Below are 18,989 nucleotides of genomic sequence, written 5' to 3'. Positions count from 1 at the left end.
TTAGGTTAGAACATAAGAACAGCCTTATTGGGTCAAGCCAAAAGTCCATCTACCCCAGTATCCTGTCTACCGATAATGGCCAATGCCAAGTGCCCCAGAGGGAGTGAACCTAACAGGTAATGATCAAGTGATCTCTCCCCTGCCATCTATCTCCACCCTCTGACACAGAGGCTAGGGACACCATTCCTTACCCATCCTGGCTGATAGCCATTAATGGACTTAACCTCCATGCATTTATCTGTTTCCTAGAGACTGGCTCCATGGGGTCCCTCACAAACTGGAGATGGTTACTGTGGGTTTGTCTTTAGTACAGCTTATGTACATACTCCACGAACTGAGCATTTGAGCTTGTTCCAGAATCTGGGATGAGTCTATGTTGTGAAAACTGAAATGCTCAAAATAGCACATGCATGTGAATGGACACAGGGTGCTAAAATTAAATTAACCCAGAGGTTCTCAAACTGGGTGTTGGGACCCCTCAGGGGGTCACAAGGTTATTACTGGGGGTAGTGAGCTGTCAGCCTCCACCTCAAACCCTGCTTTGCCTCCAGCATTTATAATAGTGTTAAATATATAAAAAGGTGTTTTCAATTTATAAGGGGAAGGGTGTCGCACTCAGTGGTTTGCTATGTGTAATTGGTCACCAGGACAACAATACACAGGTTTTAATGGAACTACACTGGAAAAAAAAGTTCAAAGTAAATGTATGCACAAATTAGTATGTCAAGCAGTGTGCTATGTAATTTTATTAGATTCTAATAAAGAAATCTAATATATTTATTTTTAATAGTCACATACTTAATATTATTACTACTACTCTTTTGCACCTCTGATATAACATATAGAAGTTATACGACATCTTCCATTATGGCAACTCAAAGTACTATCCAGAGATAACCAATTATTGACTCCATTTGACATACAGGGAGACAGGCACCGAGAAGCAAAATGGCTTTCCCCTAGGCAAACATCAAGTCATTGGCAGGGTCAGGAATAACTCCCAGTTCCCCACTTTAACCATTAGATTATAGAGCCTTCTCAATAGCTCTATAATTAAGATTACAGCCAAGAAAAAGAACTCTTAAAAGTCCATGCAATATTTCTATGCCATTATTTTTTCAGGAGTATAGAATGAGTCCATTGACAATTTTTTGTACATGGGAAAATTACTTTATTTACTTATAAACGACAAATGATCAAAAATAATATTCTCATTCACTATATTTACATCTGCAAAGACTCATGATCTAAACTCTAGAGCAATTCACATTGGATGTTAATTTCAAAAAATCACAGAACAAGCGAAAAGACAGTAAATTTAAATCTTAATATCTGGAAACAAAATGACCAAAACCCAAAAGATCCAAAAGCTCTGAAACACATTCAACTGGACTGTCTGTGCAGTCAGTAGTAAAGGGAAAATATGTTAGATGTCAAGTCCAAGCAATCGAAAAGCCTGGGATTTGCTTTGTGCATGCTCTTCACAGCTCAGCTACTTCTTTGCAGTATGATAGAAAACAAATCAATGTCAGCACTGATAACCCTCTCAAAGACCTTCTCTCACTTACTGCCTGATAAAAAGGGTTTTGGTGCCAGGTGTGGCATGAGACAAACATGCCACAAATCTATAATTATAGGTCTAATCTTGAGGAAAATATAAACAAAAAAAATCTGCCTAAGTAGACCCTTATTCCAATGGAGAGTCTGTCTCTGATTAAAATCAGTAGGATTCTGTGTGGCTATAACATTCGATCTGAGTGGATCCCTTTGCAGGATCAGGGCCTGTTTAATTACAGGTGGCAGTTTTGTGCTTCACAACTGTTTTAGTAGGGGAGTGACCTGAAGGAATAAAACATACCACATTAAAGACTTCAACCTGGACATGATCAATATACTCAATTCAAAAAATGGCACATTCTGTAGAATAGAAGAGTCCCTTGTTCTTAGCAGAGGTGACTGCTTTACTTTTGCAGAATTTATCTGAGATCTTTGTGAAATAAGGATTACTAAATATATTCACCTGTGTCTACTCCTCTTTTCAATGAAGAAGTTATTTCAGTTATGGACAACTTTTGGCACTTGACAACCTATTATACACAAGGTTCAAAACAGCCTAAGATAATTAAAATACAGCTTAAGTTCTCAGTCATGAAGCATTTCATATGATCTTGGCTTCGCTGTAACACATAGGCTCAGAAAATCCAGAAAACATGCCTTCATTGCAGTCTCCAAAATTTCAGGGAAAATAGGGTAAAATATGTTCTTAAAGTTGGTATTGTACAAAATGCACATTTTATGAGATTGTATTAAAATATGATACTTACAGTTTCAAGCTATCACATATACTTTATTTACAGACATAAGTGGCCCAAATATATATGTCTTTTCTCAATATTTATTTACTACTTACTAACCCAAAATTCCAACTGACTTTAATGATTAGCTCAAAGGGAGTATTACATGAGAAAAAACAGATTAATGATTTCAGGAATTGACTCATTGCATATTTGTTTGTGTATTTAAGAAAATATGTATATTATTATTGTATTTACAAGTGACATCTGAGAAAGTGAAATTCTAAAATGAAAAACTTAATTTTAATTACAATTGTGGGCATTAAAAATTAAAGAGATAAATGATTAAATCATGCTATTTTGTTTATATGTTGTATTTGTTAATTATACATCAGGATAATCCATCCAAATTGCAATAATTTTTATTCTTTCACTGTTCTAATACATATTAGAAATATAACACAAAAAATAGTTGATTGGGGTTTCTGGCTGTTGTAAGAAATAATTATGCTATTTATTTTACCAGAGTTTGGGGAAAACAAACATGCATATGAAATAATAGTTTAAATGTCTAACATCTGTCTTTTTGGATTAACTGTTATATATTTTTACTGTTTTATTCCTCGCACTAGCTTTCTGAAGCCACGTTCACACCTACAGTACTTTTGAAATAAAAAGAAACAATGCCACACAGTGGATTTCTTCAATATTTACAGTTGTCTTGTGACCAGAATAAAATGATTCAATGTCACTGCCTATAAATATCTCAACTTAAGCAACTCTCTATAGAATGAAATAAAGTTTAATGTAGTCTTTGTAAGAGATATAAATTACCATCTTAACCCTAAAGAACAAATTAATGCTGCAAGATCTCTTTTATTTTGCTATGTATTAACTTGTCAGCATGTTATGCCGGTTGAATTTTAAAACATATTTGTCAGGGAATTATGGCAAAGGCTACCATTTTGGTACAGAAATGTTTAGTAAATTTCAGAGCATAGATTCAGAAAAAACACGCACACTATAAGTCATGGGGGAGGGAGAGGGCATGGAATTGGAAATTGAGCCCATGTGACACTCATCACACAATGGCACGTCCTTTGTGTGATGAGTGTGAGAAGGTGCGATCTGGTTACTCATAGGGCCATGGATAAATACTCCTCATGGTGTTCCACTTCTAGTATCCAGTATTCCTTGGTGCACTTCCCACTGAAGTTTTAAAATATGAGGTTTATTTGTTTGCTTGGTTGGACCTTTCTTTAAATGTTTCATGCCTAGGAGAAAGGTCTGGCCCTAAATTTATTTGAAAACAGGTAAGTACACAAATAAAAAAGCAAAAGAAATATATTAAATTATGTAATAAAAATAAATAATATGAAAATGTAGTTTCAAATGGTTTGAATTTAGGAAATGGAATAAAGTTTTATAATTACAGAGACTGATTATTTTTTCCTTCCCAAAAATTTTAAACTTATGGCCAAACTAAAGGATCCATTCCTCTCTTGATGCATACAAGTAATTCCCAATTATATTTATGAGAGTTGTGTATGTGCATCAGGGGGATGGATGCTTAAGGCTCCATATCATAAGGGATTTATTCAGTCATGAGGCTGAGTATCACGGTTTATTGTCTGAAAAATGAAATTAAAACAATACCATGCAGATGTCTTTAAAATTCAGTGATGAATCAGGGTAAGTGCACTGATTTTATTGATAGTTTTGATTGGCAGCTACTGTTGCACAAGAAAATAACTACATAAACAGATCAATTCCTTTGCCATAAGGAAATATAAGCTCTGTAAGAGCACATTTAAATTAATGAAAAATTAATCAAATACTAGATCAGAACAGTTACAAACTAAACAAAAAGGAGCTACAAGGAAATCATTCTCAGTTTTCCATCACTGAGAACATATTGCAGAAAATAAAATGATCAGATGGAAAAAATAAAACAAAGAGCATATTCAACTGATCAGAAATCAAACAGTACATATTTATACAAAATTTTCAGTCCCAAAAGGTTTATCTAAATATATATGAATATTTATGTGTGCTTATACCACAAGAACCTCCTACCTTAGCTAAAACAATGCTAAGTGTCTACCATAATTCCTATCTATACAATTGAAAGCGCTGTGTTTGACACTTTTAAAACCTTTTGAGAAAAGGGCCAGCTTTTCAACTGGTATAACTCTGTTGACTTCAATGAACCTACAATGATTTACACATTGGTAACGATCTGGCCTGTGGTCACTATCCATGGGCAATTTTCCCAGTAATTTTAACCCTTCTTCTCTGCCTCATCTAAACCCTCCTATTTATCTCTCCTTTCTGATCAGAGGGGGAAGGAAAGGGATGTCTCATTGTCATAAACAGATAGTTAAGGGTTAATGTCTCTTTTACCTGTAAAGGGTTACAAGCAGTGAACCTGGACCACCTGACCAGAGGACCAATCAGAAAACAAGATACTTTCAAATCTCAGTGGAGGGAAGTCTTTGTTTTGTGTTGTTTGTTTGTCTGTTGTTCTCTCTGGGTTCTGAGAGTAACCAGACCTACCAACAGGCTCTCTAATTTTCTGTTCAAATAGTAAGTAACAGTAGAAGGCGGTTTAGTCTTTTTGATTGTTTTCTTTATTTGCAAATGTGTATTTTGCTGGAAGGATTTTAATTTGTATTTGTGCTGGGGAGAAGGCTTCTCTCTAGTGTCTATAAGCTGAAAGACCCTGTAACCTTTACCATCTTAATTACAGAGACAACTTTTACTTTTTTCTTTCTTTTATTAAAAGCTTTTCTTTTTTAAGACCTGATTGATTTTTTCCCCTTGTTGAGGCTCAAGGGAATTGAGTCTGTACTCACCCGGGAATTGGTGGGAGACAGGGAGAGAGAAGGGAGGGGGGAAGGGGGAATCCCTCTGTTTTAGATTCACGGAGCTTGAATCTGTATTACCTCTTGGGGAGGGGGAAAGAGGAGGGGCAAGGTGCACTCCTCTCTGTTTTAAGATTCAAGAGTTTGAATCACAGTGATCTTCCAGGGTAACCCAGGGAGGGAAAGCTTGGGAGAGGCAACGGTGGGGAAAAGGGTTTACTTTCCTTGTGTAAGATCCAGGGGATCTGGGTCTTGGGGTCCTTTGAGAAGGTTTTGGGGGGACCAGAGTGTACCAGGCACTGCAAGTCCTGGTTGGTGGCAGCACTACAAGATCTAAGCTGGTAATTAAGCTTAGGGGGATTCATGCTGGTACCTCATCTTTTGGACGCTAAGGTTCAGAGTAGGGGTTATACTATGACACTCATGAACCTACCAGGGAATAACCTCTTGCTATTCAAAGCATTGTCTCTTCCAGATGCTACTGAGTGTAGCTCCTTTGGTCTTGATGCCAGTGTTTACATTAGATAGAAAAAGTACTCAGGTTCAGCAGTGGGACAGCTGAATGAAGGAGGCAGACGGTTAATCTTGTAGGAAGTAAGCTCTTTGTTTGCCGATGATAATTTGGGGGATCTGTCTGAGAAATTCATGAATTCTGGTTGATACTATGAAGTTACTAAAAAGTTGACATTATGAAATTGCTGTGTATCATGTCATGTCTCTAAGTATATGTCTGCACTTTGAGATGAAGTTATAAATTCCAGCTCGAGAAGACATACTCACACTAGCTCTGATTGGCAAGTACACCAAAAGTTGAGTATAACTGCAGTGGCCAGAAGTGATGGGAGGTGCTATTTGCCTAAACTACATACCCTTCAAAGACTGAGGTACACATTCAAGGAGGCTATCCCCTTCTGCTGTTCACGTCACAGTGACTACCCTCCATTTTTAGTGTGCTAGCTCATCAAAGGTAACATAGGTATGTCTCTTTGATTTTGAATTTATACCTCCAGCTCAAAGCACACACATACCCTTGATCTGTATAACCACCATAGCTAACAAGCCTGAAAGCACATATCTGCCAGATCAGGGATAATATTCAATGGTTAAGCCCTATCAGCACCTAAATAAGTCTTACCTGGGAACACCAACAACAACAAAAGACTAACTGCATCTTAAGGGAAACTAATTCCCTCTTCCCCGTGCAGCAGGTTGGCATTGGGAGAATGGAAAATCCCCTAAAGCAGGACAAAGACAGGACAAAGGAGCAGGTTATAAAAGGACTCACAGGGCTACACAAGGGAAAGGGACAGACAGCAAAGGCCACAGAAGGTGAGCTGAGAAAAGAAAGCTCCACGTTTCAAAATACAAGACATCTGCTGGAACAGAAGAACTTTGCATGGCCCAAAGAACACTGACCCCAGTCCAAAGAATTCTCTGGGGTGGTGAGGAAACAGAGGCAGGGAAATGCAGTTAGTATTTTTTTTCTAAATAGATCTGTGTATTTCTTGTGCTATTACAGAGCGATGCTGCATTCAAGTCCTGTGCAAAGTCTGTGTTTGTTATATGCTACACCTATCACGTAGCCCCTTCAAGAGGTAAACCAGAATGCTCCCCCCTTTAGCTGGAGTTGTGTATTTAAGCTATGGGGGTATCTTGAAAGTTACTGCTGGTCCTGGGGTTTTCATCAGTGGGACTGGGATTAGAGGGTCCATGTCCCTTAGAGCCCTGTCATTAGTGGGTCATCAAGGAACACAGAATGAGGAAAGCAACTTACCCATGTGGGCAAAGCAGAGCACAAGGTTTAATAAAGTTCCACTTGGTCAAGTTAACTTGGATTCAGCTTCACTATTTGCTAACAAAACACTAGGTGCCTAAGGCAGCTGGGCTGTGTGATTCCCCTTCCATAAAGAGATAACAGACTGAGAGTCAATGCCTATGAAATGTGCCAAAAAGGCCAAGGGAGGAAAGAGAGCTACAGCCTTCTGAGACCCAGGAAACCTTAAAACACAAATGGAGGTTCAGTGTCTGGATCCCCTCACAGCAATCTGGAGAGCTGCCAGCAGTGGGAGCCTGACCAGATCGGTGAAACTGCACAGCTCAAAATCCATGGCTTCTTTTTCCTATCAGAGGAAAACTGGGAAGAAATAGTAGGGGGGATGGCTGCAAAGCAGTTCCTGACAGTTCAGGAAAAATGGGGCTAAAGGTCCCTGTTCAAAACACTGGACTCTTTTATTTCAAAGTGGGTACTACCAAGCTGGGGATATCAGGAGGGGGAGGATGGTACTGGAGGGAAGGTGGTGAGAAGAATCGTACAAACCCCAGGTAGCGGAATGGCCAAAAGCCTGAGCAGTCAGCAGCAAGCACTAGCCCATATGTGCATCCCCTTACTGTTTATAGCACCAGCACAGTTTGTTTGGCTCTGCTTCCTTTTTGGGTTGCTCCTTCAAATAAGGGCAGAAATGTTCCTCTTATTAAGCTGGGAAGATGACCTATGTGTAAGTTTTACTTATTTTGTGCTTTCTGTATAGCTGTATAATAAATGTTATAATAAAGAATGCTTAAGGTTAGAAAAAAGAACTGTTCTAAGTAAAAATGGCAATTTCTTATTGTGCAGACCTGCTTGCTTTCTGTATTCACAGTCACACCTGCTTTCTATACTCCTGCTGGTTCTGAAGAGACAATACAGCCTTAGGAGAAAGAAAATTATTCTTTATGACTGTACGTCAACAGAATAGTTAACTAAGCTCCGGTTGCAGAATCCCTACCTTGAGTTGTACTATGATGTACATCTGAAAAAATACCAAAGGTTAAATCCTAACGCCACTACAGTCAATAGGAGTTATGCCACTGTGATTTCAATGAAGCTAGGATTTCAGCCTCTCATTATTGCTAAAATACATCTCAGTGTATCAGTTATTGGTGACTGAGCACAGTTTGACTTTCAGATCACAGAGTTTTGTAGCATTGGTGATTAGGGGGACAAACAAAAACATACAATTCCCCACTACCATCAAAACATTTTTCACTTGTAACTGAGCACAACTGATCTGGAGTCACTGGCAGACTATAAAACGGAACCTCACAATGTCATGTTCATAGAGTCACTTTTAAAAGTAAATTTGCACTTTATAAGCTTTTAGGCTACATTATTCTTAAAAGTGCACAGCTTGAATACAACCTGTGTGTATTGTATCTTGGAGGCACATAACCCCAAAAGGCGTCATTCATTAAGGTGTCGATCCAAGCAAATCAGTGAAGGAGACCTGCATAAATTATATCACTTAGTAATACCCTAGACTCACACTCTGATTTTTCTCTCATTTACACTGGGGTATCTCCACTGAATTCAAGGGAATGATTTGTTATTTACAATGGTGGATAGAATTAGTTCTATGTGAGAGATGGTCTCTCTGTAAACACAACCTCCCATGACAGTTACCCCAATAGTACAACGAAACTGTCAGTTGCAGAGGAGGATATAAAAAAACTAAGACAAAGACAGAAGCAAAGAAATCACTACTAACATTGCCGCATTCAGAGGTAAATGAAAAAAGAATCAACCTCCTTTCTCAAGCTTTCCCTCAATATTACCCTCACTCACACTTTATATTAAAACACAAACATAATTCTCATGCTGCTTCTTGTCAGTGCATTCTTAAGACTATGTGGTTAAACTGTGGGTGATATATTTCTCATCGATTTTTGAGGATTAATTAACTTATTCCTAGCTAACCTAAGGGGAGCTGATGTCCTTGCTAATAGTTGGTGCCCCCAGTAACAAGTGTCCACCGTGGACTGCCATATTTGCATTTACCTATGCAGAGGTCAGAAGGCATTGGGCCTGGGCCTTGTTGTTCACAGGATGGGAGCAATTTCTCACATGGAATGCGGTACCCAAAGACTGGACACTTAGACCTTGCATGAGGAATAGGTTGAGGGGGGTATTTAAGCAGCTTGGGCCTAATCCTATAATTATGCTTATACAGGTGGAGGTTGCCTCCCCTTAGGTATTTGGTTATGCTACTTGTTGCTAATATAGGAACCAGCCTGGCTCAATATCAGTGGGGTATTTGTTTAGGGAGTTGCCTGGGTTCTTTGGTTAAAAGTTAATAAAGTTGTAGTCTTTGCTTTATCGTATTTGCATGTCCGAATCTCTCACTTCCCATGTTTGGCTTAATTTAACTCTAACTACATAATAATATACAATAGTGTTGAGAATAGGCTCTTATTATGCAACACCTCTGCTTTCTGAAAACATTTACAACCTCTGGCTTATGATTTCTTAAAGTACATATCAGGGTGGCCAACCTGTGGCTCTGGAGCCATAAGCGGCTCTTCAGAAGTTAATATCCAGCTCCTTGTATAGACACTGACTCTGGGGCTGAAGCTACAGGTGCCAACTTTCCAATGTTCTGGGGAGTGCTCACTGCTTAACCCTTGGCTCTGCCACAGGCCCTGACCCCACTCCATCCCTTCCTGTCCCCTCCTCTGACCTTGCTCCTCTGCCCTCCCCATCAGATCTTCCTGCATGCCATGAAACAGCTAATCAGGAGATATAGTGAGGGAGGGGGAGGCACTGATTGGCAGGGCTGCCGGTGGGTGGGAGGTGCTGGGAGTAGGGGTCGGGGAGCTGACAGGGGGCTGCTGACGTATTATTTTGGCTCTTTGGCAATGTACATTGGTAAATTCTGGCTCCTTCTCAGGCTCAGCTTGGCCACCCCGGTATATATTATTAAAGCACCAGAAAACTTTTAATAGATCTACAATTTAAATGCACTGGGAAGACTTTTTGGACTCAATGGAAATTTAGAAATTATTTAGTACATGGATTATTGACACAATACACCATAATGGCTACTTCTCAGCTGCTGCATTCTATCATTCGCCATATACAAACTGGCTGTTGCATTCCATCATGTACCATACATAAACTAGCACAAAACCAACATAATTAAAGCCATCATAAAGGTTTTATTGAGGGGGAAAAATAACATAACTGATATCTTTAAAAATGAAAGCAGTGTTTGTTTATAAGTGTCTATAGAAGTGTCTGAAAATCCTAACCTGTTTTTGCACTTTTATATTGTAAATGTTGCAGAATTTTTTTCTACATTTTATGTAACCCAGTAAACAATAAATAATAATAATAATAAATCTCCCCAAATGTTTCACAGCTGACCTCTAAGATCAGAAAAGGGTTCAAGGGTACAGATATATGGAAATAAATAAAATAACCTTCTCTTTAGCAGGAACAACATCGCTAGCATAATATATGCAAAAAAAGATCCAAAGTAAAAAACAGATACTAAGAACATAACACAGCATTCATAATAGCTGATAGACCTCTCACAGATCAATCAAAGTTACATGGCAGCGTACTTACTCTAGCAAAAGTTACTAAAACATAATAACATTTATAATACCTAAAAGTTTGCTAGGCACTTCACAGAAGAAAGACACACTCACTGTCTGAAAAAGGCTTGTAATCTAGGTTTAAGATAATTGATGGTGACAAACAATAGGGAAACCATTATATAAAAACCCTAAAGATTTTTGGCCTTGATCCAGCAAAGCAATTAAGCACACAAGTAATCCCATTAATGTCACAGGAATTACTCATGTGCTTAAAGCTATGCACATGATACGTGCTTTGTTGGAATGGGGGCATAGTAGTGACCATTATTCTAAATCCAATAGAATTTAACAGAGAATAGTATCCATTCCTAAAACATTTTTGGATCATTCTATAGTGTTGGTCCAGAAGATCAGGAATAGGAGCGCATTCCACTCTTGTGAGAAATGTAAAAAAGGAAACATGGAGACTAGCATTATTGGTTGAGGGAGGAGACGGGGTGTGATTTGATGAAACAACATTAAGTGAATATAGAAAGGCAAATTTATGTAGGGTCTTGAAGTGAGTAGAAAAAGTTAAAATTTGATGAAATACAGAAAGGAAGCCAGTGAAAAGATTTGAAAATGAATTGTATGTCAGAGTTACATCATGAATCTAGGAAGACAAAATAATCACTATGTGCTAAAGTTACGAAAGCAAATTTTATCCAAGACAGGAAGAAATACTAACCCAACCATGCTGCCAAAAACCAAGCATCATGAAGAGGACCCCATCCACAAGGCAAGAATACAAGATACTATGGTAGCTAATTTATTTTTTCATTAAAGATGGGGGAGAAGAGTGCAGCTGACATATAAAGAATCAGCTGACATATAAAGGATCAAATTCTGTTGCACAACTTTCACCAGAAAAATCAGTAACAGGACAAAGTCCTCCTTAATTCACAATCAGGAAGGTCTCAAAATGAAACCCTAAGTAAGATAGCACTATGCACTAATACAATCATAAAAATACAACTGTTTCTTTGTCCCATCTGGAAACAACAACATATAACATAGTTAGAAATGACATATTCAGTTTTGACACCATCTTTGGGCTATGTAAAGATAGAAACAGACTCATAAGTAGTTATTATTGTTTTTGTATTTCTCCAACAATTAATATAATGCCCTGTTAAAAACAGCTTATTATCTTACCATCTATTCCACTGTGTAACGTAAGCCTCTTTTATCATTTCACCTTTTTTGTAATGATACTGAACCAGATGCCAATAACAAGGAATGAAAAATGTAGATATGTGTAAAGAAAATAAAAGTCAAAATATTTTAATAATACATTCCTTTTGTATTAGTCAACAGTGTTAAAAGTAGGCCAAAAGGCTCAGAATAACCTTAAGCATAACAGATAAGAATGAACTGAACAAAGAGTGTGTGCAGTTGTCCATTGGAATTTTATAGAATATCAAACCTGTTTAAAAGGTACATAACTAAAATACCCACAAAGAATATAAGATGGGACACAGCTATCTCAAGTGGTAGATGTCCTGTATTTGACAATGTCCATTCTGGCTTCTATTGCTCATATCACCAATGTATCTTACATGAGAACTATAATAGTGTTTGTAGCCATCGGTGCACTACAATATTTATCACAATTGCAGATGTTTCACACCAACGAATTAACAGGATTTTCTGGATGGGGGCCACAAAGAAAAATATGCACATATCAATGGGGAAAAGGCATTTAGGGTTATTCATCTGCTTTTCCATAATCTTGTTAAGTATAAATACAGTGCTTAAAAATGTGAGCTGAGTTTCCAGAACTATTAATCTGAAACACCGTATAACTATACTGAGAGACAACATGCTGAAAGTTTTATTGTAGATTCTTTATTTATTTCTACTTTATGAAAAAATGTTTTGTGAACACTGGAATTCTACTGGTTTTAAAGGTGATTGTTTTTTGAAGATATAATTCCACAGGTATCACTTTATATCTGTAGCATCCTATATCAAGTTTGGTAATTTAGGTTTAAAGAAAAAAAAAGAGTCAAACAACAGACAGTCTTACTTTTGTACTCCAGGTGAAAACCAGCTGCTGCCACACTAATATCAGAGTGAAAGTGCAGGTAAAGTTGATTGGAGGTGCTGTTCAACAATGCTGGCACAGTAGTACCTGCAACAAACAAGACCGTTTCATCTGTGGTATGTAGTACATTGTAATATGATAACTTATTAAAAGAAATTCCTGCTGTTTTACATAAATATAAACATGACCTTATTCTCTCCTCACTATATGTCATATCATGCCCTGGATTTTTACAAAAGCTCCAGGAAAAGTCTAATGACATGATAGGATAGTAGGGAGCTATGCAAGTGCAGCCAGAGCTAAATCTCACCACATTTACTCACATGCACAATCTCATTGACTTTAAAAGCATTATCCACATACATAAAGTAAAGGATTTGGCTCTGAAATGAAGCTCCAATGTCACTAGTTCTTCTTGTCTGTACATAAGAACTAAAAGTTCAGAATGAAAGCTGAGAATCTGGGGAGAAGGAGAAACCCATCCCATTATTCTGAGATACTAATTTTCTCTGTTTGTGTTCTCTTTAACTCTCACTTCACAGTCATTCTGCAGCACACATCTATCTCCAAAAGATATAGAATGTTATCATAATGGCCTGTGAACATCAATGGTGATTGTGCAAAATGAATATTTTCTCTCTTTCTGAGATCAAAAGGAGATATTTTTGTTTTACCTTTGAATTTTCATTTCAAGATCCTCCATGTCAGACAGTCTTCATAGTATGGTGTTCCCTGTCTCCATGGCAAAACGGGGTAGACCTGATCTAAAGTATATCATAAGAATGACCATACTGGGTCAGCCCAATGGTCCATCTAAGCCAGTATCCTGTCTCTGACAATAGCTAGTGACAGATGTTTCAGAGGGAATGAAAAGAACAGGTCAGTTATTGAATGGTTCATCCTCTGTCATTCAGTCCTAGCTTCTGATGGATGGAGGTTTAGGAGCACCTGGAGCAAGAGGTTGTGTCCCTGACAAGCTTGCCTAGTAGCAGTTGATGGACTCGAAAAACTTATCTAATTCTTTTTTTAACCCACTGATACTTTCAACGTTCACAACATCCCATGGCAATGAGTTCCACAGGTTGTGTTGTTTGAAGAAGTACCACTTTATGTTTGTTTTAAGCCTGCTGCCTATTCATTTCATGGGGTGACCCCTAGTTCTCGTGGTATGTGATGGGGTAAATAACACTTCCCTACTGTTTTTCTCTGGGCTATTCAGGATTTTATAGACCTCTATCATATCCTGTGTAGGTATCTCACTACTAAAGAGAATAGTCCCCGACATTTTAATTTTTCTTTTTCAATTTTTAATGTAAGCTCTTCCAATTTTGTTGCTCTTTTCTGCACCTTTTCCAATTCTATTATATATCTTTTTTGAGAAGGAGCAAGCAAAACTGCATGCAGTATTCAAGGTGTGGACGTGCCATGGATTTATATAGTGGCATTATAATATTTTCTGTCTTATTGTCAATCCCTTTCCTAATGATTCCTAACGTTCTGTTCAATTTTTTGACTGCCACTGTACATTGAGCAGATGTTTTTACAGAACTATCCACGATTCCAAGATCTCTTTCTTCAGAGATAACAGCTAATTTAGATCCCATCGTTTTGAATATGTAGATAGGACTATGTTTTCCAATGTGCATTACTTTGCACATATCAACATTGAATTTTAACTGCCATTTTTTTCACCCAGTTTAATGAAATCACTTTGTAACTCTTCACAGTTTGCTTTGGATTGCTGGTTGTTTTGTGTTTGTGTGTGTGCATACCCACAATGTGCTCTCAGTTGAGCACAAACCTGCACAATAAGAGACTTCAGCCAAGACTCTCAGAGCTGAGGCTGTGTCTAGATGGGAATATTCACTTAGCTAGTATGATTATACCATTTACTAAGGAAGCCTCAGTAGACTTAACCTTAGGGATATTAATGAAGACCTTCTAGTCCATAGGTACAAGTACGTCATTTGAGGGAATCTCTATTCTGCCTTAATCCCACTATCACAAACCAAGAGATAAAAAATTACACAGCTTTTCTTCAGTTTTGCAAGGTTTCTTGTTATTTCATTATTTATTTTCACAAACAGCTGTAAATAGAGCTGATTGGGAATTTTTTGACAATGTTTTTTTAATTGAAAAATGCTAATTTATCAAAAATGAAACTTCATAAGAATGGGTCAGTTTTGACAAATCTCTCAACTCATTTTTTTTAAAGTAATTAAATTGTCAAGATGCCCTTAGGGTGACTAGAAATCCCGATAAAATCGGGACTGTCCTGATATGTAATTGTTTCTCCCGTGTCCCGACCGATGTATGGTCAGAATGCCATTTGTCCTGATATTTTGCTTCAGTGACGGCACTCCAGTTTTTTTTTTTTTTTTTTTTGCTTCTATGGCAGCACTCCTGCATTATTTCCTTTTGCTTCAGTGACACCCCTTCTTCCCCCATGTGTCCCTACATATTGTAAACTAAACATTCTGATCTTCTGGTTCAAGAACTGTGATAACTAGATTAAAAATAAATAATTTTAAAATGGTTAAAATCTAAACAAAACACTTCAATTGACCTAAACTTTTTTTAAAAAATTATTTTTATTCATGAAATTTTTCAAGATTTCCACTTTTTGTTCCAATTCAGGATGGGATTTTTTTTATTTAAAAAAAAATCTTGAAGATTTTTCCAGGAAGGGAAAACAGTTTATTTCCCTAGCCCTACCTGTGAAGTAAGATCCCCATTTGTGCTTAATTCTGACAAGATTAGTTGAGAGTTTAAGGGATTTTGCTCAAAGTCCCAGCTTGAGAGATTTCTCCTTCTTTTTAGTAAAAGCAGCAAAGAGTCCTGTGGCACCTGATGCATCCGACGAAGTGGGTATTCATCCACAAAAGCTCATGCTCCAAAACGTCTGTCAGTCTATAAAGTGCCACAGGACTCTTTGCTACCTTTACAGATCCAGACTAACATGCCTACCCCTCTGATACTTCTTTTTAGTGGATCTAGGAGACCCCTTCATGAAAGATTTTAAGATTTTGTTCTGCTTCTTTAACAGCTGGTTTTGAGCAGTACTTTCACCACCTGTCCGTCCATATAGCATACCCCCACGAGAACAGAGCAGAGCTGTGCGAAGGGGATAGCACATATCCAGGGAGATTGAAAGGACAGTCTGTAGGCATGTATCCTGCAATTCTCCCTAAGGGAAAAAAGGACCCACTTCATAACTTTCAGTGGGATCCCTGGAGCCTGGATGGGGAGAAGTAGTAGGTCCACCTCCCAGGACAGAGAATCTGCCTGCTGGTGTGTCCAGGCTGAGTGGAGACCAAACATGCAGAATAAAGAGTGAGGTAGAGCCACTGGAGACAAATGGTTCATTGATATTAGAGAGATTGCAGGAGACAGCATCTTTCATGGCATGTGAGGCCTTGCAGATAAAAAACAGTTTATGGGAAGGGATGATGTTTTGTAGCTTTCTCAATCATCTCAGCATGGACGCTGCCTCCGTGCTGGATGGGAGCAGGAATTTCTTCCTCTGTGTTGCTATGGTGATGGAGGATCTTGCCTTCCCTCAACATTCAGGAAGCCTTTTTTTCCTGCTTGCCCTGTAAGCTGTGTGAATAGAGACCCATGTCTAGGGGAGAAGCAGGGGCTTTAACAAATCTTACTTCCAGTCCCATGCCTCTGCTTGTGGCTTGTCTCAGTGAAGGAAGCTCTATGTGGCCTGCTCATCTGCCTCAGCATGGACCTTGCCTACATGCCAGCTGGGATCAAACTTCTCTACAGTCTGCTCAGCATCTACTTCACTCACATGCTTGCTGGGACCTGGGTTCCTGAGGTCTCAGCTATTTCTCAGTAGGGAGGGGAGGAGAGGATCTGTCCTCTCAACACTCCTCAGAAAGTGGAGTTTAGCAATTTTGAGAAGTAAAACCAAAGAAGAAACGGAGAGACACTTCATTAAAAATATTTTACAAATACTGTGAGACCTCTGCTACAAAGAGAAAGCTAGAGTCTGCCACACATGCTTCTTGGGGGCAGAGAATTCTGGAGAATCCTTCTGAATCCTAAGGGGCGGTTCAAAGCCCAGGCACAGGGCAAAGGTCTGCTCCCAATTGCTATGGAGACAGGGAAAGGCCCACTATGAACCCTATCTGACATGGAGAGGACTGAAAAAAGTATTAGAAAACAGAGGCTACAGATTAGTTTACAATATAGCTGTAGTGCTGCTCTTATTCCATGCAAATTTGCCAGCTTGTCTTATTCCAACAAAACCCTTCAATATGAAAGGCAAAACAATTCTTCAGGTATTAAGAAAATAGAAAATTACAAGTAGAATTGGAAACATGCAAATCAAATTCCCAGGAATCAAACTAAATGCTAGATTGTGCCTCTGAGACACAGCTCTTCCATTGATCTCCTGATGTGGAACAGCTCTGCACTGCTTGCTACACAAGTGTGTGTAAAACATACAATCTGAACAAGGGCTGTTTAGTACACATAATTCCACTCCGTCCATTAAGTACACTGGCCCTTCTACATACACCCTTTACCAAACTACCCTTTCTCAATAATATTAGTTGTGCATATTTGGTGTAGTAGTGTGATGTAGCCTGTCACAATTCAAGCTACTGGGTATCAGAAAAAAATAGTTAAATAATGTATTCAGCTAATTTAGTCAACCACTGAGTTAGTTAAATATTGCAAATAAATAATAATAATAATAGTAATAATAAAATTCATTAAAACAGCAATATTCACTGAATAACATAATCAAAGAATATTATTTGACAGCTGTAGTCATTAAGCAATCAAACTCAAATTTTTACACTTTGTTTGAGACCATTCCATTTCAGTAGACTTGATTAATCTATAAAAAAAATAGCGTAATACTATCAAACACACACACACAAACACAAATATTTGTCTGAACTAACAATGACATTTGTTAAACTGGCAAATGTCATAGCCTGTTTTACAAAACGTCTGCTTTGTCTAATCTCAAAAAAAAAATTTCTGAACTTTCCTGCTGATGGTCTATTCTGTTTGTTTGCATTTCATCTCTATATTAAAAGAGCAAACATTTAAAAGGTTGAAAGCCAATCACTTGAAAAAAAAACAACTGTGGTTTAACAAGTTCCATTTCCAGTTATAATGATGTAACCATCAAGTAATCTGAAAACACTTCTAATTAAAACAAAGAAATTCTCCTTCTTGCTTACATTAATTGAAGAGCTTCTTTCATCCCCAAAATAAAATTCTGAGTTATCTATATGTTTGCATATGATAAAGCTTGCTGCTAAATTCTCAAAATAGATAGTGTATTTTGCTGATTTTTTTAAAGATAATAGAGTGCCAGTTTCACCTCTATGTGAGAAGTGAGCCAAAAGAGTACTAAAACTCAATTAATATTAAATACAAATACAATAAGTGGTTTCTCAATTCTCCTAAATGCCTCAGGGTAGTATAACCTGAGAATTTAGGTTTCAAAAGAACTAGTTTTCTCACCATGGCATCAACTGCCAACATTCACTGGAAGCAGGGAGGTGAGTAGGCTCAATTGCTCTCTCTTTCTTTCTTCCCAAACTCACACAGGAGAATTGTTACAGGGATCCTTATGGCCGGTTCTTCCTCTCCGACATGGGGACCCCTCCATACAGACTAGTAATGACAGCAGCAGGTCTCTTATGGAAACATCTTAATGAAAGTCCCCATTTTCTCCCTCATAGAAGACCGTAGAAACACCAACTGGAAGATGTACGTTCACAAAACTTCTTTCAGTTTTGTTACCTTGTTACCTTCCTCTAAAGCAACATCCCCAGACCAAGGAAACTCGTTACTCTAGGTTAAGCATAAACTTCTAATCCATGCATCAGAGGAGAGAAAGCTGAGATGACAAGTGGACCCTGATAGTTCTAGACAGTTTTGACTTCCAGACATAATAGATAGTCCAAGATGAAAGGAATAGAAAACCATATCAGGTCTACTCTCTATTTAGCTGTCCAGCTACAAAATCTTTTCCAATTCACTGAGTCGATTTTATTGGTTAAAGGTGTCCTGCATTCCAACTGGATATTTTAAACTTTCAGTCTATTCCTCCCAGAAAGACAAAAGCCAAACAGTCAGCCTGAGATGCTTCACAATGGATTGGAGAATCTCACCTCAAACCTGATGAAAGTGATCCATGGAGACTGGGAGGCAGGACATATAGAGACCTATAAACAACTGAACACAAGCTGGGGCAATCAACAGCATCTTGTGTGAAGCCTCATCATATTTTTCAAATAACCTTCTGTTGCAATAGTCTTAGAGACAATGCATAGAGAAACTCTTAATTTCATTTCATGATGAAAGAGACTGTCAGTGGTGCTGGGTCCTCCTGTCTAATAATGGAGCAGAATCAGA

At 38.0% G+C, this 18,989-nt stretch overlaps 1 protein-coding gene across 3 annotated transcripts in view; it reads right to left on the bottom strand.

The window, feature by feature from the left end:
* The window catches only part of CSMD1 (CUB and Sushi multiple domains 1), a 1,994,958-nt gene that overhangs the window by 327,547 nt on the left and 1,648,422 nt on the right, over positions 1-18,989 (bottom strand). For all 3 annotated transcript variants that reach the window (XM_050950505.1, XM_050950506.1, XM_050950507.1), the window contains exon 37: positions 12,582-12,686. In XM_050950505.1, the coding sequence (XP_050806462.1) occupies positions 12,582-12,686 (105 nt within the window). The remainder of the gene's footprint in view (positions 1-12,581; positions 12,687-18,989) is intronic.

Source organism: Gopherus flavomarginatus, chromosome 4 (assembly GCF_025201925.1).
Source record: "Gopherus flavomarginatus isolate rGopFla2 chromosome 4, rGopFla2.mat.asm, whole genome shotgun sequence".
In the NCBI taxonomy this organism is placed as follows: domain Eukaryota; kingdom Metazoa; phylum Chordata; order Testudines; family Testudinidae; genus Gopherus; species Gopherus flavomarginatus.
This window is presented reverse-complemented; position numbering and strand designations above follow the sequence as displayed.